Source organism: Trichoderma reesei (assembly GCF_000167675.1).
Source record: "Trichoderma reesei QM6a unplaced genomic scaffold TRIREscaffold_18, whole genome shotgun sequence".
In the NCBI taxonomy this organism is placed as follows: domain Eukaryota; kingdom Fungi; phylum Ascomycota; class Sordariomycetes; order Hypocreales; family Hypocreaceae; genus Trichoderma; species Trichoderma reesei.
Genome location: NW_006711165.1, coordinates 586,645 through 610,307, shown reverse-complemented (window position 1 = coordinate 610,307; position 23,663 = coordinate 586,645). Strand labels below are relative to the sequence as shown.

At 55.6% G+C, this 23,663-nt stretch overlaps 6 protein-coding genes across 6 annotated transcripts; 4 read left to right on the top strand and 2 right to left on the bottom strand.

The window, feature by feature from the left end:
• The first annotated feature begins 1,544 nt into the window (after window positions 1-1,544).
• Window positions 1,545-3,727, top strand: TRIREDRAFT_50707 (uncharacterized protein). Its single transcript, XM_006967681.1, has 3 exons — window positions 1,545-1,795; window positions 1,864-1,991; window positions 2,049-3,727. The coding sequence occupies exons 1-3, from the start codon at window positions 1,554-1,556 to the stop codon at window positions 3,413-3,415; spliced, it is 1,737 nt and encodes a 578-aa protein (XP_006967743.1). The 5' UTR covers window positions 1,545-1,553; the 3' UTR covers window positions 3,416-3,727.
• Window positions 3,728-4,677: 950 nt separating this feature from the next.
• TRIREDRAFT_110088 (uncharacterized protein) lies at window positions 4,678-6,228 on the bottom strand (the record flags this gene model as incomplete). Its single annotated transcript, XM_006967600.1, has 1 exon — window positions 4,678-6,228. One exon carries the CDS (start codon window positions 6,226-6,228, stop codon window positions 4,678-4,680), a length of 1,551 nt encoding a protein of 516 aa, XP_006967662.1.
• A 7,084-nt stretch (window positions 6,229-13,312) lies between these two features.
• On the top strand, window positions 13,313-14,745 carry tfiiea (uncharacterized protein; the record flags this gene model as incomplete). The annotated part of the gene is made up of 4 exons (XM_006967523.1): window positions 13,313-13,407; window positions 13,486-13,581; window positions 13,656-14,545; window positions 14,606-14,745. 4 exons carry the CDS (start codon window positions 13,313-13,315, stop codon window positions 14,743-14,745), a joined length of 1,221 nt encoding a protein of 406 aa, XP_006967585.1.
• A 678-nt stretch (window positions 14,746-15,423) lies between these two features.
• Window positions 15,424-17,490, top strand: TRIREDRAFT_66394 (uncharacterized protein; the record flags this gene model as incomplete). The annotated part of the gene is made up of 5 exons (XM_006967680.1): window positions 15,424-15,621; window positions 15,700-16,041; window positions 16,102-16,417; window positions 16,493-16,672; window positions 16,739-17,490. 5 exons carry the CDS (start codon window positions 15,424-15,426, stop codon window positions 17,488-17,490), a joined length of 1,788 nt encoding a protein of 595 aa, XP_006967742.1.
• Window positions 17,491-19,546: 2,056 nt separating this feature from the next.
• On the top strand, window positions 19,547-20,478 carry TRIREDRAFT_66432 (ER glutathione S transferase; the record flags this gene model as incomplete). Its single annotated transcript, XM_006967679.1, has 4 exons — window positions 19,547-19,581; window positions 19,712-19,869; window positions 20,113-20,287; window positions 20,394-20,478. 4 exons carry the CDS (start codon window positions 19,547-19,549, stop codon window positions 20,476-20,478), a joined length of 453 nt encoding a protein of 150 aa, XP_006967741.1.
• A 353-nt stretch (window positions 20,479-20,831) lies between these two features.
• On the bottom strand, window positions 20,832-22,382 carry TRIREDRAFT_66308 (uncharacterized protein; the record flags this gene model as incomplete). Its single annotated transcript, XM_006967599.1, has 1 exon — window positions 20,832-22,382. One exon carries the CDS (start codon window positions 22,380-22,382, stop codon window positions 20,832-20,834), a length of 1,551 nt encoding a protein of 516 aa, XP_006967661.1.
• Between the last annotated feature and the right edge of the window lie 1,281 nt (window positions 22,383-23,663).

The window sequence follows — 23,663 nt, the reverse complement described above, 5'->3', positions numbered from 1 at the left end:
GGCCACATACAAGCACTCCGTCTGTAGGAACCAAGGATCCAGCGCTGCAAAGCACCAGCGCCGTGACAGAGACGCCCGATGCAGACAGACACCGCCGACTTCGCATTGTTGATTTTGTTTTTGTTCGCGGCGTTGCAGGCAGATGTTGTTTTTCTTGGACATCATGTGAGTTGAGTTTGATGGCGTAGAAGCCGCCCTGCTTAAGGCCCAGCAAGGCATATGGATTGGCTGTAGGTCATTTTGGCACACCGGGTTTCGTGTCCTGGGCCATATTCGCACCCGTGAGATGCTATTCTAGCACCTGGCCACGAACACCATAGTATCAAGCCAAGGTGAATAGAATCTGAAGAGAAAGTAAAGGCGACGTTGAACAATCAATCCGTTCACATCGCGTCACCTCAGGATAAAGTAAAAAGAAAACACCCTTGTGACGACCATCACAGCCAAGCCTCGCAGCGGGTGGGCGAGACGCAATATAATATAGATCATCACATCAACAGACGAGGCATCGCATCACCTCCGCCCTGCTTGTTTACCACCTTCACGACGCCCCAGCGAATGGCAGCAGCGCAAACTGGCGTTGCGGTGCGCATTTGGCAATATTATTTGTTGTTTCGACGCCGCCCGCGTCGTTCCTCTGCGCCTCTCCCGCCAGCAGCACTCCCGGCCTCACAGTGTTATTATTGTTCCACCCCCCTTTGGCACGTCAACCCCCCCCAAACCAGGCCTAGCCTCCAGCTCTCCCCCAGCTGCCCGCCAGCACGAGGCGCACCGCCCGTCAATCAAGCCGCTGCATCTCCCCAGCAGCGCCAGCAGCAGCTCCAAACCTCCCTCAGCAGCCCTTCTGCAACTTCTCACAGCCCTCACGAAGCCCGTCCTCAACCGCCCCAACCCCCCTCGCTCTGCCCGCACGGCGGTTTATCAGCAGCACGCCGAACAATCCGGGGCCGACTGGCTTTCGTCTCTGCTCTCTCGACCTTGTCTTTGCCTCTGTACCCGTTCTGGACCACTCAACGCAGCCGGCCCGTGTGCGATCGCTGTTGATTCGACGCTGAGCAACAACAACATCAGCGCTCCAGGTTGCATGCGATAGGTCGCCAACCCGCCGCAGCCACTCGCCCTCTCCCTGGCTGGCTTCTGCTCCATGACCACCGGCGTCGGCCTCGCCCTGTGACTGGATGCGCGCTCGCTCGTTTCCTCACGGTCGCTTGCTAGCATAACACTGTCCGTCTCTTGACTACAGGTTCCGCAACCATCAATTCACCCCAGCCAAATTCAATCTTTGCCGCCCCCCCGCCGCACAACCCACGACCGAGCATCGAGGATCACGGCGCCCCGACAAAACGGTGCCCGCCTCTCTTCGCCTGGAGCAAAACCCGCCGCCAGGCTTTGCGCTCTCCTCCGTTGACGACGTTCACAGCGCTCTCGCTGCTCCCGCCAAACCACGCTCAGCATCGCACCCCAAGGAGAGCAGCCAATCGCCCGTCGATGCCATGGGTGCCTCCAAGAAGACCATGGGCGAATCAAAGCCGCCGTCATCAACCTCCGCCCGCATGTCGACTCCTCCTCCCCCGTCAGATCGCGCCCGTCTGGACTCGAAGCCCAACGCCGAAAGCAGTGGCAGTTCGATGCGCCAGCTGCGAAGCAGGACCAGGGCGAGCGACGTGGCTCACCCGGCTGCCTTTGACGTCGATGCCGTCGACAACCTCCTACGCAGAGAGCTGCAGCACCCTCAAAGAGAAAGCACTCCAGGAGCAAGTCCGCATCGCAAACGCCAGCGAATAAACGGCGATCGGTAGGTTATTTCCTTGCTGAGGCAGCTCTGCCCGCATCTAGACGCCCTGCTAACAAAAGTCTATGCAGTTTCATCCCTACTCGCACTGGTCAGGACTTGCAGGCCAGCTTCAGTCTTTTGCATGAAGACGCATCTCCCGCTACTCCGTCAAGGCATAAGAAGAGGACGCCGCAAGGCGAGCTCCATTTCCAGAAGAGTATGCCCTCTCCGCGATGCTTTGATGAGAGAGCCCAATGAACTGACCTGATCATAGCCGAAGAAGCCAACCGCACATATTCAACGCTCTTGCGTGCGGAGCTGTTTGAGGGATCAGTGCCTCAACTGACGCCCGCCCTCTCGCCGGACAACAACCTGCCGGCCACATCGCTTGTCGTTCAGGACGGCACGCGATCTCACACTCCCCCCAGTCACACCTCTGCAGTCACCCTCCCCTCATCACTGACCCCTTCGACTCCTCACAAGAACCTCTTCTCATATCTCTCACCACGCCATCATGGCCATCCCGTCGGCCACCTTACTCCCTCCAAAACCCCCCAGAGCCGGCATGGCCCCAACTTGGACACAAGAGCCGAGATCTACAGCCTCTCCCCCGTGCGCCTCGGCAGCCAGCAGATGCTCCTCAGCCCGCGTCGCCAGCCTCGGGCAGTCAGCAAAGTACCCTACAAGGTCCTTGATGCACCCGAGCTAGCTGACGACTTTTACCTCAACCTCGTCGATTGGGGCAGTGCGAATGTACTCGGGGTCGGGCTCGGATCCAGTGTGTACATGTGGAATGCCCAGACCAGCAAGGTCAACAAGCTGTGCACCTTGGAAGACGATACCGTGACGAGCGTATCCTGGATACAAAAGGGCACACATCTGGCCATAGGGACCGGCAAGGGTCTTGTCCAGATCTGGGACGCTGAGAAAGCTAGAAGATTAAGAACCATGACTGGACACACGGCCCGGGTCGGATCGCTGGCGTGGAACTCACATATCCTTACGTCTGGCTCGCGCGACCGACTGATATACCACCGCGACGTTCGAGCACCAGACCAGTGGCTCCACAAGCTCGTCGGGCACAAGCAAGAAGTGTGCGGACTCAAGTGGAACTGCGAGGATGGGCAGCTGGCCAGCGGCGGCAACGACAATAAGCTGATGGTCTGGGATAAGCTCTCGGACACGCCGCTGTGGAAATTCTCGGACCACAACGCTGCCGTCAAGGCCATCGCCTGGTCACCTCACCAGCGAGGCCTGCTCGCGTCCGGTGGCGGCACGGCCGACAGGCGCATCATCTTCCACGACACCGTCAAGGGGACCGTTGTTAACGAAATCGACACCGGCAGCCAGGTCTGCAACCTTGCCTGGTCCAAGAACTCGAACGAGATCGTCTCGACGCACGGCTACAGTCAGAATCAGATTGTCGTGTGGAAGTACCCGTCCATGACGCAAGTAGCCAGCTTGACGGGACACACATACCGCGTTTTGTACCTAGCAATGAGCCCCGACGGGCGAGTCATTGTGACGGGCGCCGGCGACGAAACTCTGCGCTTCTGGTCGGTATTTGGTCGACGGCCGGGCACTCGCGAGGATGGCGAGACAGGAGGCGGCAAGTTTGCCGACTGGGGAATCATCCGATAGATCTAACCCTCTGGCTGCATTCAGTCATGAGCAGGACATTGAAAATCTGGTTGAATTCACGTCTCTCCTTTGACAAGGCGCTCTATTCCTTATGTTTATACATACCCGGGGCGTCTCGTTCACTTCGTTCGACAACAGACTTTACTGGGAAGGTCTTTGCCCCATTTTCTTTGCTTTCCTCTTCGATCATATCTTCGCGAGGAGTTGAGGGTGTCGTTTTAGCAAACGCGTGCGAGCCTCGGACTCGGCGTCGGTCTGGGATATTGAAGGGTGCCAGGAAATGAAACGCGATCACGGCTCTCCTATTCATTCAACTGTAACATTTGGCATAATCTGGCGCGGTGGCTGAGAGGGTTCTCTTCCCTTTCTTCCTTTTCTTCTTCGTTCTTCCCCTCTCTCCACAATCTTTTTCTTCCACTCTGTATCGCTTCATGCGTTACGGCGACTTATGACTTTTTTTCTTTCTTGTTTTTGGGTGTCTTTTGGGTTTGATTTGGGGGAGGCTATATATACCGAGTGCTGCCAGAAAGCGGACTCGTTGTGCTTTTTAGTTTTGACGTTCACGAAATGCCTCTTTAACCTCTTCCCCTTTCCCTGTCTACTGATGATCAAGGAATGAGGATGGGAATTGGGATGGAAGACAGGAACAATGACGGCCCTATTTAGCGGTTCTTGATTTTTGTTGTTGTTGTTGCTTGCTTCACGGCGGCTTTAGCGGATTTATAGAGAAGACGGGAGATGTTGTCTGATCATGGAATCGGAGTCCAATATATCACGTATCTACTTGATGATCTTGACTGGGTGGTGAATTGGCTATTCTTGGTGTCGGTGCTGATGATGAATTCTTCGGGATACTATGTAGGTATTGATGATGATGCAGATGTAACCATTTTGGGTAGATGCATGAAGAATACAGATGTATACTTAGCTACCTAGAATGTTCATTATCATTGAGCATAAAAAACACGGCAAAGGTGCGATGAAGGGCAAGAAAACTCCGTCCATCTCTTCATACAAGGAAGGATCCCTCCATATTCTAAATCCAAGTAACAAAAAACGAGGATAAAGATAACCATTAACATAAAAAAAAGAGAACTTGACAGGATATCATACCAAAGATACATTAAACTCCGACCTCGGACTTTCCGCCTCGTCATGTCATCCACGCAGTATGCTTTCACAGGTAGGACATGATTCCACTGCCGACTCCATCGTCCTTCTATTCCCTTATGCCCATCCTTCGAGAAAGCGTCAATTCATCCTCAGTCCTGACCCGTCGTCTTGCGCTCCCTCGCAGCGCCCTCATCGCCCCTATCAACACCCGTAGCCCCCATCTTGAAGTTGTCATCGAGCATCGGTATGTGATCGAGGCTGACAGACCGATTCTTGCCCGCGTCGGGCCTCATCGGCGACGGCGCGAGCTGCGCGTCCAGACTCGTCGCCTGCGCGGGCGGCCCCCCGTCGACGACGACGACGTGGTGCTGCGGCGCCATCTGAGGCGACTGGAGCAGCGTCTCCGGGCTGTTCTGCCACTTGAGGACGTCTGCCTTCATGGCCTCGAGCTCCTTCTGGAAGCGCTTGCCGAAGACGTCGATGTAGTACGTTGCGCCGTTGTAGATGCTCCACCCAAAGACGACGAGCAAAAACGCCGTCGACGCCCACCGGCTGAGGAACCACAGCGGGCAGGGGAGCATGGTGAGCACGGCGTACAGGTACTGGATCACCATAAAGGCCGGCTCCTGCAGCGCGGCCGGGCGGGACAGGACGAACTTGCCGAGCCACGTCTTTGCGTACGACTTGCGAAGCCAGGTGAAGGACGTGGGGCGGCCGGCGGCAATCTTGTCCCTCCGGCGCACGGTGATGAAGAAGTAGTAGCCCAGCTGCCAGATGGCGTAGGGGATGGTGCTCCACGCGAGCATGGACAGGACGTTGGCGTACGCCGTCGGCGACCCCGGCATCGCGTGCTTGATGGTGAAGATGGCGGGGAAGCGCTTCATCTGCTCCTCGGGGCGGAAGAGATGCACGATGCAGTGGAGCGTGGCGCAGGGCATGATGTGGATGAAGAGCGACGTGACCTTGTCGAAGCTGTGGAAGACGAGCGAGTTGCGCCACATGATGATTGCCACGGCGTTGTTGCCGTAGGCCAGGCAGTAGGCGGCCGTGAAGAGGCGCTTGGACTGCGGGAAGACCCAGATGCTGAGCATGAGCAGCACGTTGACAAAGTAGCACAGGTCGGCCAGGAAGTAGTGGTATCCGCGGCGGTGGTAGGTGAAGAAGCGGATGGGCATGAAGTAGAGCAGCTGGACGGTGTACCAGATGTGAAAGTACTCCGGGTAGCCGCCCATGAGGTATCCGCTCGCAAAGATGTTCATAACGCCGCAGATGAAGGATATCTTCTCCCGGAGGCTGATGGCCTTTGTGTCGTTCCACTGCTTGCCGAGCTTGTCCACCCGCTGCCGCATGCGCTTCCGGTACCGCTCGAGCTGCTCGTCGGCCGAGGGCACGCGCCGCCTCCATTCCTCCACCATTCGGTCGCGGGCGTTTTGCGTCTTTGACTTGAAGGCGTCTCGGGACCGCCGCACCTTGTCCGTCTGGGCGGAGATGCCCCTTTGGAGCTTCTCCAGCTGCTGCGGCAGGGCAAAGTTGTCCAGGAGGTCGAGCACCGTCAGGCGGTCGAGCGGCGGCAGCGCGTCCCAGTCATCCTGGTAGGTGCTGCTGCTACCTGAAAAGGAAGGGTTTCTCGACAGCCCGCGGCTCTTGGGAGTCGTGGCACTGAGCGTGGGAGAGTCGAGCATCTCGTTGTCCACCTGCATCGAGCTCAGGGGGGAGGCGAGCTCGGCCTCTGCCATGGCGGGCGGCGAACGGTCTTCGTTGGCAGACGAGTTCGTGTCTGGCGTCGACATGGGAGTCGAATTTGCTTCTTCTTCCATTTTGGCGGGAGAGGAAGTGTGCAGGGCTATGACTGCAGCCTGTTCATGGGTTCCGTCCGTGTAAGCCGGGTTGCACGACGATCTGATACAGCGAATGGTGTAGGAATCAACACCCTTCCCAACAGCTTGGACAGATATATCGTATCAGATATCGAGGTCCAGAGCAACGAAGTTGGTCGTGTTTATCTGCAGGTCGGCAGCGGTGGCAAAATTGGACAGCGCAGAGTGATGACAATGAGCTGGCAGCGGATCGACGGATTGCGTCAGGATAACAGGGCGAGTGCTGAGGAAGCCGAAAAAAGGGCGATCGTAGTTGAAGGATGTGAGGGAGAAAGAAGATGGGAGGAGGGAAAAGAGACGTCAGGACTGTAGGAAATACAAGGCCGATGATGATGGAGATGCTTAGAGAACGGTTGCAAGAGTTGAATGGAAGATAAACAAGGTTTTGGGTTGTGAAGGATGACACGAGCCTAAAAGCTGCCGATGCTTCCCTCGATGATCATCCGCGAGACGCCTCGAGTGGTTCCAAGTTTGTTCCCCAGCCTTTGGGGGGGGGGGGGAGGCCCATGTGATGCGAGGTACGGGGAGAGTACCTTGAAATACCGAGATCAAGCCGTGCAAAATGAAGATTTACTGTATGAAGTGGTCGAATTCTGGTGCAATATGGGCGGAAAACGTCATGAGTCTTGACGGCCTAAAAGTACCGCTGGAGTGCCTCCTAGAGCTCAAGCTTTGCACTCCACATGCGCCAGCTACACTAGCGGCCCCAGAGACCCTGTATTTCAGTGAGGGAGTGTACATGCATTGCGCCGCTGTTCCCTGTGGTCATTGTTGTACTCTTCACGGTTTCACATGCCACTCTGGATGGCTTCATCACCAGCTTTGTTGACATGGATGCTCAAAATGTTGAGCTTTCTCATGCCCTACCGCAGAGTTGAAACAACGTGGTCCCGAACGGACACTGTGTTCACATCAAAGATAGGTACAAGAGGCCGAGACCCTTTGTATTCCACGTGCTGAATCTCTCTGTCTTGCGAAAACCACGCTCTCCGGTACAGAAGAGATATTACCAGGCGCTTAAAAGACAAGAAGGAACGTGGTTCATCCACCTGACTGACAACCGAAGGCTGGATTTTCCTATATTTTCTTTTCTTCCAGAGGGTTAAGGTGAACGTACGAGAGCCATTGCTGCATAGCAGGTGCCCCCGTTCGGGCTTCTGGTTGGAGGAGACACCAGACGGTCCGTGGGAAGCTTGGGCGCTAACAAGGCGACAGACAGCTCTGCGCTTGAGTCAGCTGTGGGCGGCATGAGCTGCTGCAGCAGCATTGAATGAACTGACGAGAAGTCGAAAGTTGGTCGAATCGGGCGCGAAGTCACGTGAGCTCATACAGCACTCAGCGGACCACGGAGAATGCGTTAATCCATGCTTCTTCACACGAACCGTAACACCCCACCACCGGTTACCGCTCCGGTACTAGCCTGAGCGCTGTTTGTTAGTGGTGTTGCTCGCTCCAGTCCAGCCCAGGCCAGTCCAGTGAGCTGCTGGTATTATCCATCTAGAATCGCAAGTTCGCGACGCGTCAAAGCTGCATCCCGCATTTGCGCATCTCCAGCAGCGCCGCTTCCGACTTTTGAGCATGACGGCCTGCGCCCTCACGGACTGTGCGAGATACCTGTGAACCACGCGACATCGCCTATGAGCAACGAGTACCGAACCGTCCCCCTCGAGCTTGAGTGGTGTAGTCAGCATCTCGAATCGTGTCCCGCGCGTGCTCTACATAGGTCGCAAGAGTCGGAGCGTCGCCAGCACTCGGTTGGCCTGTTCATCTTTGACTTGTTAGGGTACTCAGCTGCCGGCGCAGCTACAACGAGCTCATCATGGGCAAACTCATCCGCCTCGAGCTGCACAGTATGTCGTCTTGCGTCTTTGATCCAGTCCGCTCGCTCTGCCCAGCTAACGATGCGCTTCAAAGACTTCAAGTCCTACAAGGGCCACCATGTCCTCCTGTTCGGCGATTCCTATTTCACGTCAATCATCGGGCCCAATGGATCTGGCAAATCCAACTCGTGAGCTGCTCTCCTCCAGCCCAATGCGACACCATCTGGTGTGTATACTGACAGTGGGTCGTCAGGATGGACGCCATCTCCTTCGTCCTTGGCATTAAATCTTCACATTTGCGCTCCACGCACCTCAAGGAGCTTGTCTACCGTGGGCGCGTGTTGAAGACCTCAAAAATCAACGACGATGGCTCAGCCGAAGCAACAACCGACGCCGCCAACTTTGCCGACGACGACAAGGCGTCTCGAGGCGACCCAAAGACCGCCTGGGTCATGGCGGTCTACGAAGACGATGCCGGCGAGGAACAGAGGTGGAAGCGGTCCATCACGAGCCAGGGAGCCAGCGAATACCGCATCAACGATCGACAGGTCACGGCCCAGCAGTATAACGAGGCCCTGGAAGCGGAAAATATCTTGATAAAAGCCCGCAATTTTCTCGTCTTCCAGGGTGACGTCGAGGCCATCGCTTCGCAATCTCCGCAGGATCTCACGCGACTCATTGAGCAGATTTCGGGGAGTTTAGAATACAAAACCGAGTACGAGAGGCTCCAGGTCGAGGCAGAGCAAGCCGCCGAGAACCAGAATTTCCAGTTCCACCGCCGCCGTGGCATCAACTCCGAAATCAAGCAGTACAGAGAGCAGAAGAAAGAGGCAGACAGCTTCCAAAAGAAGACGGAGGAGCGAGATGCGGCCATTGTCACGCACTGCCTCTGGAAGCTGTACCATTTCCAGAAAGCCATGGACGATTCGAGCAGCGCCATCCAAGAACACCACGAGGAGTTGAAGGAGATGCGGAGAAACGTCGAGGAATACGAAACCGCCCTCGAAGCCGCACGAAAGGAACAGTCTGCCGTCCAGAAACAGGTTAGCAAGGTGGAAAAGGACATCAAGCGCACGGAAAGAAGCATCGAAGACAAGGAGAACGCCCTGGTTCCCTTTGACGAGAAGATTCATGAATCCTCGCAGCAGATTGAGAAACTGCAGACTCAGGCGCAGAAAGTCGGCAAGGAGCTTGAGGAACAGACCGACATTGTGCAAAAGGTTCAAAAGGACATCGGAAGCGTCAAGAAAGCCCAGGAGCTGTTCGAAAAGGACGTCAAGGAGCAGATGAAGAAGACCGGCCGAGACATTAGCGACGACGACCGCAAAGAGTACAATACCCTTCGAGCCCAGGTTCTGGCTCGTTCTGGCCCCAACCAGGCAAAGTTGGAGAACCTCGAGCGACAGCGCAAGGCGGACGAGGTCACCGTCAACAGCCTCAAGGGCAAGGTCGACAGTATTTCTGCGGCTATTGAGAAACTGGAGGCCGAGTTCACCAGCATTGGGGAGAGACGAAGCTCTGCCGAAGCAGCGACGCAGGAGATTTCCAACGAAATCGCCGCCAAGAAGAAGGAGTTCAACCAGCTTCAGTCGGAACGAGTGCGGACCAACCAGAAACGGACCGAGCTCGAGGAGAAGCTGGAGGATGTCGCAAGGAAGCTGAGAGAAGCCGATGATGGCCGCCGCCAGAATGACCGAGAAGCACGCATGAAGGAGATGGTGACGACCCTGAAGCGAATCTTCCCTGGCGTGCGCGGCCGCGTCGGAAACCTGTGCACGCCGAAGCAGAAGAAGTACGACGAAGCCGTTATAGTCGCCCTGGGACGAGACTTTGACTCTGTGGTGGTGGACACAGAGAAGACGGGCGTGGACTGCGTTCAGTATCTCAAGGAGCAGCGATTCCCTCCCATGACGTTCATCCCCCTGGACAACATCAAGGTCAACGCCGTCAACACCGCAGTCAAGGGATTTGCCGGCGCCAGACTGACGATTGACACCATCAACTTTGATGCGTCCGTCGAGCGGGCCATGTCGTACGCATGTGGCAGCTCTGTGGTCTGCGATACGCTCGACATCGCTAAGCACATTTGCTACGACAAGAAGATCCCCGTCAAAGCCGTCACACTGGAGGGATACATTATTCACAAGGCTGGCTTGATGACAGGCGGTCGCGGTCCCGAGCCCAAGGGCGGGAAGCGCAAGTTTGAGGAAGCCGATGTGCAAAATCTCCAGCGAATGGCAGCCAAGCTGAAGAGCGAGATTGACCGTCTTCCCAAGGCGGATCGTCGGGGTACTCAGGAGGAATCTCTTCAAATCGAACTCAACGGACTTGAACGGCGGCTGGCGGCGACGAGGGACGAACTGGCGGCCTTGAACAAGAATTGGACGAGCAAGAAGCGCGAACTGGACAGCCAAAGGAAGCAGCTCCATGAGCTTCAGCCCAAGTACGAGGAGCAGGCAGCGCAGTTGGAACGCACAAGGCAGACGGTGCAGGAGTTTAGGGACGCCATTGCGCGGGTGGAGGATGAAGTCTTTGACGGGTTCTGCAAGAGGCTCGGTTACAGCGACATTCGCGCGTACGAAGCCTCTCAGGGCAAGTTGGAGCAGGAGATTTCGGAGAAGCGAAACCAGTACGAGGTGCAGAGGCAGAGACTGGAGAGCCGACTCAAGTGGGAAGTAACGCGCCACAGCGATACAGAAGCTCGCATCAAGAGGATACAGGAACAAATACGACGCCTGAAGCAGGACCTGCGGACGTATAACAAGGAAAAGGCTGACATTGAGGATTCGATGAGCCAAGACAAGGACGAGCTGGAGGCCCTTCGAGAGACACTCGAGGAGTTGAAGGCTGAGCAGCTCGAAAAGAACCAGAGGGTCAACGAGGCTCGTGCCGAGCTGCAAAAACGCAGCAAGGATATCGAGGCCTGTCAGCGAGAGATTAACGCCTTGGAGACGGTTGTGCAGAAGAACAGCGCAAGTAAATCCGCGCTGCTGCGGCGATGCCGGCTGGAGCAGATTCAGATCCCGTTGACCGAAGGCGCCCTCGACAATCTGCCAGCGGAAGATGATTTGCTGCGGCAAGATCCTGACGCCATGGACGTGGATGGCGGAGAAGACGACATGATGGACATTGCGCTGGATGACCATGGCATCGAGATCGACTTTGATGGCCTGGAGCCGGGGTTGAAGGAGTCTGGCGAAGCCAGTGTCGAGGAAGCACTGACGGAGAAGATTTCATCCCTCACGGCGGAGCTGGAGAAGCTCAATCCCAACATGAGAGCCATGGAACGGCTGGAAAGCGTCGAGACGAGGCTCAAGCAGACGGACCAAGAATACGAGGACGCCAAGAATGCTGCTCACAAGGCCAAGGAAGCCTTCAACAACGTCAAGCAGCGGCGATACGAGCTCTTCAACAAGGCCTTTACCCATATTCAAGAGCAGATTTCAAACGTCTACAAGGATCTCACGCGGTCAGACGCTTACCCGCTTGGTGGCCAGGCCTACCTGGACATTGAAGAGGACACGGACATGCCGTACTTGTCAGGTATAAAGTACCACGCCATGCCGCCACTCAAGCGATTCCGGGACATGGAGCACCTGTCGGGTGGTGAGAAGACCATGGCGGCGCTGGCGCTTCTGTTTGCCATCCACAGCTACCAGCCAAGTCCATTTTTTGTCCTGGACGAGGTGGACGCTGCCTTGGACAATGCCAACGTGGACAAGATCAAGAAGTACATTCGCGAGCATGCGGGTCCCGGCATGCAGTTTATTGTCATTAGTCTAAAGGCCGGTCTCTTCCAAGACAGCGAGAGTCTTGTCGGCGTATATCGCGACCAGGAGGTGAACAGCTCCCGAACGCTGACATTGGATGTAAGTCGCCTGTTCTGCACATTCTCACGCTGGTGGCCAGTAAAGCTAACCTTTTTTCTTTTCTCTCCTCTACTGTAGCTCAGGAAGTACGCTTGATCCGCAGGATAACCTGGCATTCTTTGTTCATGTATCATTATTTACGACTGGAAAAGGGGGTGGATGCAGCAGGTAGAGAGCAAGGCGGGCTGGATAGGGAAACTCAGGAAATCAATGAGCGATGCCACCATCTCGACCGTTGGAGAATGAGCTATAATTCTTGGCGCATGGGTGACTATAGTGTCTTTTTCCCTTCGGTTTGTTCTGACTTTTGTTTTCCTCTCATGCATCTCTGATGCCTCTGATTGGGCTGCTTGTCTTGGACCCGTCGTCTTCAATTGGCCCCGATGTCTCTTTGAAGCATCACATCACAGAGGCGTATGGAGCTTCGTCGTCCTATGTATATACAGTCTTGAAAGGGAGGTCCTATTTCCGACAGACAGGAAAGGGGGCATATTGTCTTGTCCGAACCGCAATGAATGTACCTATGAAAGCAATGCGACGCGATGTCATTGGCTGCCAGAGCAAGAGCGCAGTTCACACGCGGGCTTACTAATAATCCGCATCCCGGCCTCTTTGGAATCGCGATCGTTGATAGGCAGAAGAAGCGCAAGAATTTCTGACGCGACGGCTTCACATGAACCAGCCAAATCGCACGCAGACTCTGCTCAGCGTCCATGAAAAGAGCATAATTGAACTTGCGCGTGCCTCGAAGACGCAGCCTTGTTGCAGCAGAAAAGCCACAGGGCTGAAAGGGAGAACAAGGTTTGAGGCCGGTGTGCGCATATTCTGCAGATTAATCCGGATCAAAGCGAGAGCCACACAGGCGGCCGACACTTAAGTCATGCTCTTTTCACTCCACACACGATGAGCAGTTTCTCTCCTCTCCACAAACCAAGACAGCGTCGTTTTCTCCATCTGTGATGCTTCCTCAATCCCTCAGTAACCCATAATCACCGCTTCTTTTGTCGCCTGGAGCCTGCCGCGTCGGTCCTGCGAGGCGTCGCATCATCTCATCGAACTCGATCGAAGCCACCACAAAAACGACCTTGCGCGAGCCTCTTGGTTTGAGACGGCTGCGTTCTCGACCGAGCCTCGCGATAATCCGTTACATTCGCTGCCTCGATCGCACCAAGAACCTCTTGTCGCAGAGAAGACGGGCGAAGCTATCTTTCCGACACCATGGATCTCGCAGTGACATTGATCAAGGCCGTGATGCGGGCGTTCTACTCGACGCGAGACATCCTCGTCGTGGACGCACTGATTCTACATGAAGCGTATGCCTCCTCGACGGGTTAGTTTGATCTTTGCTAGCAAGAGACATGAACTGAAAAAAAGAAAAAATCATGCAATAGTCTTCGCGATGACGACCTTGCCTACTTGATGGCCATCAACACCAAGGACTTGCACAAGATTTGCGGAAAGCTTAGAGAGGACCGTTTCTTGACAGTGTACGCCCCCAATGACTCACGCCCAGTGGAATTTCTTTTCTCTCTGTCGGAGGACGGGAAGCTTACTTGCCTAGTCACACGAGATCAGAACTGCGACCGGGCAACCCGCGACCGAGCAATCGCACATGGTACTACATTAACTACCGACACACCATTGACGCCATCAAATGGCGAGTGTACAACATCGACAAGGAGGTCCAGGGAACCACGGTGCCGGTCAACGAGAAGAAGGAGTACTTTTGCTCCTTCTGCAAGGCGGAATGGACGGCGATGGAGGTCCTGGACAGCGTTGGGCCAGAGGGCTTCCTCTGCCATCGGTGCCGCCGGCCGTTGTCGTTTGAGGCGGATAGGAATGCTGGCGGACACGAGCAGTCGACCCGACTGAACGACCAGTTCAAGTTTATCAGCGAGCTGCTGCCCAAGATTGATGCGGCGCATATCCCGGAATGCGACTTTGATCGCGCCTTGTCCAAGGCCCGGCCAGTGGTCCGCGATGCTACGCATCAGCGCGCAGCTACGATACCCGTCGACGACGGCTCATCGCGTCCCATGGCAGTGCGAGGACTGGCCAACGTGGGGCCACAGTCCATTGCGGTCAACATCTCTACGTCAGACGGGCCATCAGAGGCCGAGAAGGAGGCCGAACGACTTCGCAAGGAAAAGATTGCGCAGCAGAACGCGCTGCCGTCGTGGATGTCCAACAGTACCATTACAGGAGAGTCGTTTTCTGCAACGGCAGAGGCCGGCTCCTTGGGGCTGAGCAAGGAGGCTGCTGGAGGCGAGTCCAAGAGTAACTTGGTGGACAACAGTGCTACCACGCAGATTGATGACATTTTCGAAAAGATCAAGGCAGAGCAGGCGGCCATGCTGGCGCGAGAAGCAGATGCGGAAGACGAAGAAGAAGAGGAAGAATACGAGGAGGAGGAGGAGGAAGATGACGAGTTTGAGGATGTCATGGCGACGGGTAACAACTCTGGCATGGGCACGCCCGGCATCAAGGTCGAGGCCTCCGAGGCGCCATCAGGCGATGCATCACGGGGCGAGGACAGCTCGGACGACAGGGCGAACAAGCGGGTCAAGGTTGAGGAGACTGGGGCTGCCAAGGCCGACAGCGGCAACGAGGACGAGGAGGACGAGGATGAGCTGGAGTTTGAGGATGTTTGAGGTGACGGGTCTGCTCTGATGTACTTGCGAACCATATAGTAGACAGGCAAGGCGACTTGATCTGGCAGAGACTGGAGGCAAAGGAGAGATGGGATCTATAGAAAGGGGTGAGAATGCCCGATACTGTCAGCGTTGGTCGGCTTAGCAGTTGATGTTGGTACAATCACCACCAACGCATTCAAATGGAATTATGTATACGGAGGAAGGGGTTGCTGTATCAGGCTATAGCAATGGAGCTCCTCGATCTCAGAGCTAGGTAATGCTAAGTACCCAAGGTACCTTGATCATCATGTTGTTGTTGTCAGGTAAAGTGTTGGTACTGGGGACGCTTGCATGTAGTTGAATAACATCATTGCCTTGTCATGACTTGATACGCGTGATAATCATTGCTCTTCTTTCCTTCTTTTGCCAATTCAGCTACCAACTTAATTAGCCCCATTCAAGAAAGAGCGGGGCGGTTCGTTGCCATATACGTACCTATACGTGATGATGAGCCAATTGGGAACCGGCATCTCATACCAAAAGTGCACGACAAGCACAAGCACCAACCGTGAACACTGCCAGTGAATTAAAAGGCAACCTTTCACTCAAATCCCCCTTTCAAATCAAGGCTTGAGTGCTTCGCTCCGTTGCTCAAAGCAATGACTCTTCTGTCGAGCTCATTCGAGGCCCCGCGCCATGGCTCCTGACCTGCCGCGCATATTCCTGCTCCCCACGCACTTACAAGCCGACGAGGTGCGCGAGCTGCAGGCCAAAGTGCCGGGCTCCCTGACGCAAGATGCTCACGAGGCGCGCGTCATCGTGGGGAAGATCTCGAGGCCGGAGCGCGCCTTGTTTGAGCTGAGGCGGCTGAAGCTCGTGACGGAGCCCGTGGCTGTGGAGGATGTTGAGGGAGAGAGAGAGAATGGAATTCAGGGCGAGGGCGAGGGCGAGGGCGAGGGTGAAGGTGGCAAGCGGGGGAGAAGTGATGCTGCTGCGGTAGATGTGGATGTGCCGTCGAAGCGACAGAGGCTGATGACTGGGCCTGAAAGGGGGGAGAGTCGAGATGATGAGGGATATGATGGGACGTTGGATCTGTTTGGGGGGCCAGAGGATGTTGTTTTGGTGGTGAAGCTGGCTTGGCTGTTGGATAGCCTTGAGCGAGGCGTTGCGCTGCCCGTCCAGGACTATCTGCTCTACCGAGGACGAAAGATCTCCTCTCAGTCTCTACAAGCTTCAACTCCCGCGACTCCCAAATCACAAACAGACGAGGAGGCAAGCCGCTTATCTCACGCAGCCAAATCATCCCCCTCAGCAGTCCTCGCCCGCGCAAGACAAGACCAAAAGATGGCCCCTGACACCAGCCCCTACTCAAAGCGCACATCAAGGCCCGGGATAAGCTCCTCGACCGCCTCCGACAGTGCGCGAGCGGGACGGAGCGAGCCGCCGACGCTGTACCACGAGACGACGTCGGAGCACGACATGCCCCTGCCGCCGATCCCCGAGTATCTCCACACGACGTATTCGTGCCAGCGGCCGTCGCCCGTGAACCCGCCGAATGCTGCCTTCATTGCGGAGCTCAAGGCGATCCGGACTTTGAGGCTCTTGCGGGGCGATCATATTGGCGTGAGGGCGTACTCGACGTCGATTGCGTCTCTTGCTGCGTATCCGTATGCGATACAGCGGCCGCAGGGTGAGTTCATCATGGCCGCGTGTCTGCCTCCTGCTGAAAAAAAAAAAAAAGCTAATGTTGGGGACTTTGATACAGAGATTGAAAGATTACCTGGATGCGGTGTCAAGATTGCGAGACTGTATCAGCAGTGGACACTTACAGGCTCTACGGATGATACAAGAGCGGCGGAAACAGATACCGAGATGGCTGTGCTCAAGATGTTTTACGAGATATGGGGAGTCGGGGATGTCACGGCTCGTCAGTTCTATAACAAGGGTATGTCCGCCATTTATCAGATGGCTCCAACCATATGCTAACCCACTGCTTCTCCTCGTGCTTCAGGATGGCGAGATCTCGATGACATTGTAGAGTATGGATGGAATTCCCTGAGCCGAGTGCAGCAGATTGGCGTCAAGTTCTACGACGAGTTCCAGCTCCGAATACCGCGCCAGGAAACAGAAGCCATCTCCAGCGTCATCCTCTCCCATGCGCACCGCGTCGACCCAGGCTTCCAGATGGTCGTCGTCGGCAGCTACAGGCGCGGCAAGCCGACGAGCGGCGACGTCGACGTCATCGTGAGCCACCCGGACGAGGCGCAGACGCTCGGCATCATCGAGAAGCTCGTGTCGAGCCTGGAGAAGAGCGGCTTCATCACGCACATCCTGAGCATCTGGACGCGCAACAGCGAGCGCGGGCAAGCGCCCCTCGTGTGGAAAGGCGACGACCGGCCCTCGGGCTCGGGCTTCGACACGCTGGACAAGGCGCTCGTCGTCTGGCAGGACCCCGACACCAAGGAACAGGGGGGGCCTCACCGGCGGGTGGACATCATCGTCAGCCCCTGGAAGACGGCCGGGTGCGCGATTCTGGGGTGGAGCGGGGAGACGACGTTCCAGCGGGACCTGCGGCGGTACTGCAAGGCGAGGCTGGGGCTCAAGTTTGATAGCAGCGGCGTAAGGAGCCGGGCGGACGGGGCGTGGGTGGATCTGGAGGGCTCCGAGGGCAGGCCGGCGCCGGATATGGAGACGGCGGAGAGGAGGGTGTTTGAGGGGTTGGGGTTGGAGTGGCGGCCGCCGGAGGAGAGGTGTACGGGGTGATGGCTGGATATTTCAACGTGGGCCTGCTCTCGAGGTGTGATGGTCTGTTTCGGGGGATGGGCGATTGGGGCTTGGAGAGGACACTTGGTCTTGGGGGGGAAGATTCGAGTTTCAGGGGTGGTGGTGTCACTTTGGCTTGCGATATGCAGTTCGACTTCCAGGGAACGGCATTCTTAATGACAGCAATTGGACAAGTGAAACTGGATTCTCCATGCCGGCATTCCTCCTGATCAATGCCGACGTGCTGTGCTTGCTGCTGGTACGAGTCAAAGAAAGAAAGAAAAAAAAAAAAGTTACGAAGCCAGAAAGCGGACTTTTGATGCCTGGAGCTGCGGACTTTTGCGGGCCACGGCTCGTCAGGAAGAGCGAAGGATCGCGGCGCCGGCGCAATGCAATGGCGCAGGCCTCTTTGTACCCTTTTTTTTTTTTTTTTTTTTTTAGCGATGCAATGGTACTAGTATGGCACTTGCTGCAACATGAGGCGTACGTATGTAAGGGAAAAGCTGGTGATGTCGTTGCTGTGATACTGACTTGGGTGGTGTATATTGAGGCAACCTGGGACTGCGTGTAAGTGAGATGTTGGTGTGTGTGAGTGAGTGAGTGAGTACTTGTATTACTTGTATGTGGCTGCGGAGGAAGTGGGTTCTCTAGTAGTTAGGCGAAGATCCGAAGGGGAGAGAATACGGACCGTCGGCGGATGTTGAAATGCCGGGGCTGGAGAGGGAAATTTTGCAGGCTCGGCTAATGAATCTGATGGGCATCAGAGAAAAGAGAGAGAGAGAGATTTGATTACTGGTCGTTTTGGGGTGATTAATAATACGCATTTTGCGTATTGAAAGCGTTGGAGGGATTTCGTTGTTTGGGCTCAGGTGAGGCAAGCTGTTGTTGTATAAGTTATGTTGTGGGTACCTACTGCTGGCTGAGTTGAAGTAAGTATACATGTAGGATTATGCTGCTGGACAATTCAAGTTGAAGTCATCCAGAACTGCAAGGTAATGATTTACAAGATCTACCTCGAAATACATTTACATGAGAAGTGAGGAATACATGATATGTTTGCGTATCAGGCTTTGTTCTGTTGTTAACAGCCCTTCAATGTGTGTTCTCGGTAGTTGAACCTAAGCATGTCTAAGCAGGTTCATACGCCCACAACCCGATACAACACAAGAATCCCTGCTTACCAACACACAAATTCTCCCGTCTTATTATTATCAAAACAAGACTGCCATCTGAATCTCCGTCACTTCAACAACTGCCTATAGTCCGACGGTTCCTCTCACAGAACGACAGTACGTATCCTTCTCCGCAACAGTTGAGCCTCCATCAAACACATTGTTATCCACAAAACACTCCCAAAGAAGAGCGGCATTCGGAATTGCTCATCGCGCCGCTACCCACTGACTAAAAGACACGCCCCCAGGTCGCAGAATCCCCAACCCGTAGCATGATTTACTATAGGGGTAAATAGTACAGTTCCTAGCAAGACAGAAAGAGAAGAGTCCACGTTTCGCGCTTCTTTGGCTAGTAACTGTACTTGTGGTCCGCTGCTGCTGCTGTTAGTGGAGAATTCCAGTCTTTCTCTCCTATTCTTTGGCGTTCCCCCAGCATGATATACTAGTACTAGCATGAAGAACAAGTCGTTTGTGTCATGGCTGTTCTTCAGCCAGGCATTGGACCCGGATAGCCACTCCGTATCCCGTCCATGAACCAACCTTGCTCCGTACCGAAACAGACTACTTGTCGTAAGTAGTCTATAGTTGACTCCCATGCAGTCGATCTAAACTGCCTGGGCAATAATATCTGTAGCAGTAGCGGGTGGAACACAATGGACACGTCTCCGTCTCCTGCGTCACTGGGGGGGTTTTTTATCCCGAGTCCCAGCCTTTCAAGGGGGTACATCACCAGACGCTTAAATTGACCACTGCTCCCACGGCTGGAATCAACTCAAAAGACTCTCATTGACCAGACAAACTCCTCAATAAATCACACAATTCTCATACTCTTCTCATCTCATCTACTCTTTTCACTACAGAATCATCCTCTAAAAGCTTCCAAAATGGCCATCACTCTCGCCGTCCCCGACACCTACGGGTACGTTATTACCAAAAAAGAAAAAAAAAATCCTCCCTTCGTCTCTACCAACAAGCAATGAAAACACCATGAAACGGAAACATCACAAATGAATTAAATCATAAATACTGACTCAATTCAAAAACGACAGCCTCGTCCTGGCCGCCGCCACTTCCACCTTCTTCGTCAACACCTTTCACATGTTCCGAACCGCCAAGCTCCGCAAGGCCAGCAACATCCCCTACCCCAACGCCTACGCCACCCACGAGCAGGCCGAGAAGGACGTGAACGCGTATAGATTCAACTGCGGTAAGTCAAGTTTCGGTCTCAATCTCAATCCCAACCTCAATCTCTAGTCTGCAGCCTCGGTGAAGATGGCATCATCATCATCATCATCATCATCATTAGCATCATCTCAACCCTCCTCATCCTCTGCTTCACTCACTTCACTTCGTCCACCAATCCACCCCTTATTCCATTCTACCCCTGGACATCCACCAACACTCAACACTCAACACCAACAAACAAAAAAACTAAACAAACGCTTCGCAGCCCAACGCGCCCATGCAAACTTCATCGAGAACCAGCCCTCCGCCCTCGGCGCCCTCCTCATCTCCGGCCTGCACTTCCCCGTCGCCGCCGCCGTCCTCGGCGCCACCTGGTCCGTCGGCCGCACCCTCTACCTCTACGGCTACACCAGCTCCGCCGGCCCCAAGGGCAGGACTTTGTAAGTTTTTGCCGACCTTACCATCATCCCGATCCTCACGACGGCCTCGTCGAAATGGAAATGAACCTCAAGTGAACTAACAGACGATCCCCCCCCGTTTTTCTAGTGGCGCATACATCGCTGGCGTGGCAGACTTGAGCTTGAAGCTCATGGCGGCCTACACCTCCTACCTGCTTGTCGCGGGCAAATAAATAAGCTCACTTCACCTTTGTGTAATAGTAGCAGTAATGAAAAGCTTTTCCTCAATTAATAGAGTCAATATTTCCCCCTTTCAGTAAACGCTGGATAACAAAACGCTCTGACGCCCCCCTTTCCGTTTCCCTTAAGCCTGTGAGAGAGAAGCTCCTGATCCACGCCTGGAGAATTGTCTTTCTGCAACCACTGAGGCTGTCCACTTGTCAATCTTTGGGGCGGCCTATCGGCGGAGGTGCGTGCTCACCCCTCGTGTGCTGGGGAAAGAGGTATTATATAAAACAAAGGATATCACAATATACAAAGAAAGGAGAGCCTGGTAAAGAGGCCTGCTCATGATACAGGCCTCTCTCTACCTTCGCAACTTGCGTCGCCGCAGCTCTGCAAACGTTTCCTGCGTGTCGTCGAATCCCAGACTCGTGACATGCTCCATCTGCTCCCTCACCGACTTCTCAATGCCATTGTTCCCCAGCAGAAAGTCGCCATAATACTTCATGGCGTCAAACATTTCTTCTCCCGTTGGGACAATGTACTCCTTGGGGAGGAGGAAGCCGTAGCTCCCCGTGTCCCGGAGCTTGATCTGATAGCTGTAGTGCGCGCCCAGCTCGTGGTAGAACCAGTCAATGGCGGACCCGCCGCCCGACTCGATGCGAGGCCAGACGGGATGGCGGTCGGGGGAGTCCTTGACGGCCACGGCGCCCTCGCAGGCAGAGGTGACCGAGTACGACTCTCCGTTGGACAGGCGAATCGCCTTGGCCATGCCCATGGCCAGCTCCTCCAGGTTCTCGAGGTTGGGCGGCTCGGTGGAGCACGTGTATGCGTAGGGGAAGAGGACCTGTTGCGAGTACGAGTGGAGATCCACCAGTCCCACGACCTTGACATTGTGCTGCGTCTCGTTCTTGGCCCATCGGGCGAGCTCGCTGGCCTCGAACGCCTGGAAGGGGGCCTCTCCGCCGTAGCTCTCCGAGCACGGCTCGCCCGAGGCCTCGGCATGGTCCCAGCCAAAGCCAAAGGCGTGGTCTAGGTCCATGCCGCGACAGAACTGCATCTTGGTTGGCTGTCGGTTCTTGCGCCACAGGCGGTCGACCTGCCAGCTGTACTCGACACCGTCCGGGTTGACGACGGGGATGAAGACGACGTCGAAATGGCTGAGGAACTTGGTGATCATGGGCTCGTTGCCAAACGACGTGATAAACGACCACGCCACATAGTTGACGGAGCTGGTGGAAATCCACTCGCGAGCGTGGAGACCGCCGGTGACGACAATCATCTTGCGCGGCTTGCTGGGGTCGGCCAGCTCTGGCACTCCGACGCGGAGGGCGGGTATGTCTCGCCCCTCAAACGACTTGCCTATCGTGATGTATCTGACGTACGACGGGAACATGGCCTCCAGCAGGCGCATCCAGCGGTCGATGACGGGCAGGGGCTGGTAGTCTTGGAAGAAGAGGTTGTCGACGGACCGCGGCTGCTCCAGCAGCGCCCAGGACAGCTTGTCCGAAGCCACGGCGCTGTCCTCGGCAGACGGCAGGGTCCGGTACATGGTCGTCGCCAGGTTCGGGATCAGGATGGACTGCGAGTGGTGGAGGGACCGGGGCAGCAGGCTGCGCAGCGGCGCCACCTGGCTGGCAGCCAGCCGGATGTCGACATATTCATCCGTAAAGGCCCAGATGTCGAGCAGCAGCCGGGCGGCGGCCTCGGCGAGCGCGGCCTCCTCGTCGGCAGTCGTGACGTTGAAGCGCAGCACCAGCTGGTTGGCGTATCGTGCGGGCGAGAAGCTGGGCGTCGTCGGGGCGGCCTTGGAGGGGTGGCGGCCGAAGACGAGCTCAATGGCGGCGTCGCGCAGCCTCGTGAGGATGGGGAAGACGCTGCTGCTGCCGCCGCGACCGCCGCCGGGCGAGGGCATCCGCTGCGTCTGCGCGCCAATGCCGGCGCCGAGGGCGGGAGCTGGACCCAGGAGAGCCAGCGAGGCCACCACGGCCGCGAGCGAGGGCTTCATCTCGGCTTCTGGTGAGCGGCGCGGCTCGGTGGGGTCGGTGTAAGATGAGTGCTGGAGCAGACGAGGATGAGGATGAGCGGGATCACGGGCAATTTCAGGGTGAATCACTCTCTGCGCATGGCGCTGTGCCTGGTGATGGGCTTGTCGTTCGTTGGAGTTGGGGAGGCGATCTTTTTGGTCGTTAGCCTCGAGACTGATGAACGGTCCAAGTATTAACAGCACTGTTGGTGACGGGCCGCTAGATGATAGCACACCTCAGCGGATAGTGGACCGGGAGTGCTGGCGAGGCTATGCTCGTGCTGATTCTACAGCAGGTCTAAGGCGCTGGGATTCTGCTACGGTACAGGTACCTGTAGCGTCCATTGCATTAGGCGGTTCGCTGCTGCGCATGGAGCCCCGGAGAATATTGCGACGGGAGGCTGGAGGTAGCGGCGACTCAGGGTTGTTGTAGCCTCGCGGGTGGGCGACAACCCCAGTTACCGATGGCCGGGGTGCCCCAGAGGTACCCAGTACTTGGTGGCGGGGCTGTGCCCAGAACTTGCGTGAGCTTGCAGAGGTGGCCTGAGGGCATGTAAGAACTCGTACTGTAAGCGTTGAAGCGCACTCACGGGCAAAGAGAGCGTCTACATCACAAAGAGAGCTCTTGAGAGGAATCAATGAAAGTGTAGGAAGGGGAGATTTGTAACTGGAAACTTGTATTGGGCTTGTCGAGTAATATGTTCTTTCGGGCAGCAATGGACCAGGGCAGGTCTTGTTAATTTGATTTCCATCCATGGGTCAAGGTCCCTCGAGGCGGGATTGCCCAAATTCTAGAGCGCTGTAATGCAGACGTAAGGTACCAGGTAGGTACATTGGCCCATCACTGTAGTACTAGTAGTACGATACATAGAAGAGAGCTTCCCTTCTCACCCGCCATCAGAGGCATTGTGTGTGGCACGTCATATCACAAGACGGCATGTCAAGAATATGAATCGAAAGAATCGAGAATACGCCCTTTTCCATTTGCCTTTTCCTGCGCTGACGGATTCTACTTCGACCACTTCTGCCTCCCGCTGTGCTGCCGCCATCAAGTGGAAGCTTACAGCACCTTGTCCCACTACAGCATTAGCGGCTCTCCGCCAAGTTCCATGGACCATCTGCGAGTGTTCTGGCCGCGCGGATCCACTGGCGCATCAGCCTCATGCGTGG

Bases quoted from the DNA above. Each gene is read 5' to 3' on its own strand.
- TRIREDRAFT_50707 (XM_006967681.1), top strand. From the start codon at position 1,554: ATGTCGACTCCTCCTCCCCCGTCAGATCGCGCCCGTCTGGACTCGAAG. The intron at 1,796-1,863 runs GTAGGTTATTTC...AAGTCTATGCAG, and splicing joins CAGCGAATAAACGGCGATCG to TTTCATCCCTACTCGCACTG. The intron at 1,992-2,048 runs GTATGCCCTCTC...ACCTGATCATAG, and splicing joins CGAGCTCCATTTCCAGAAGA to CCGAAGAAGCCAACCGCACA.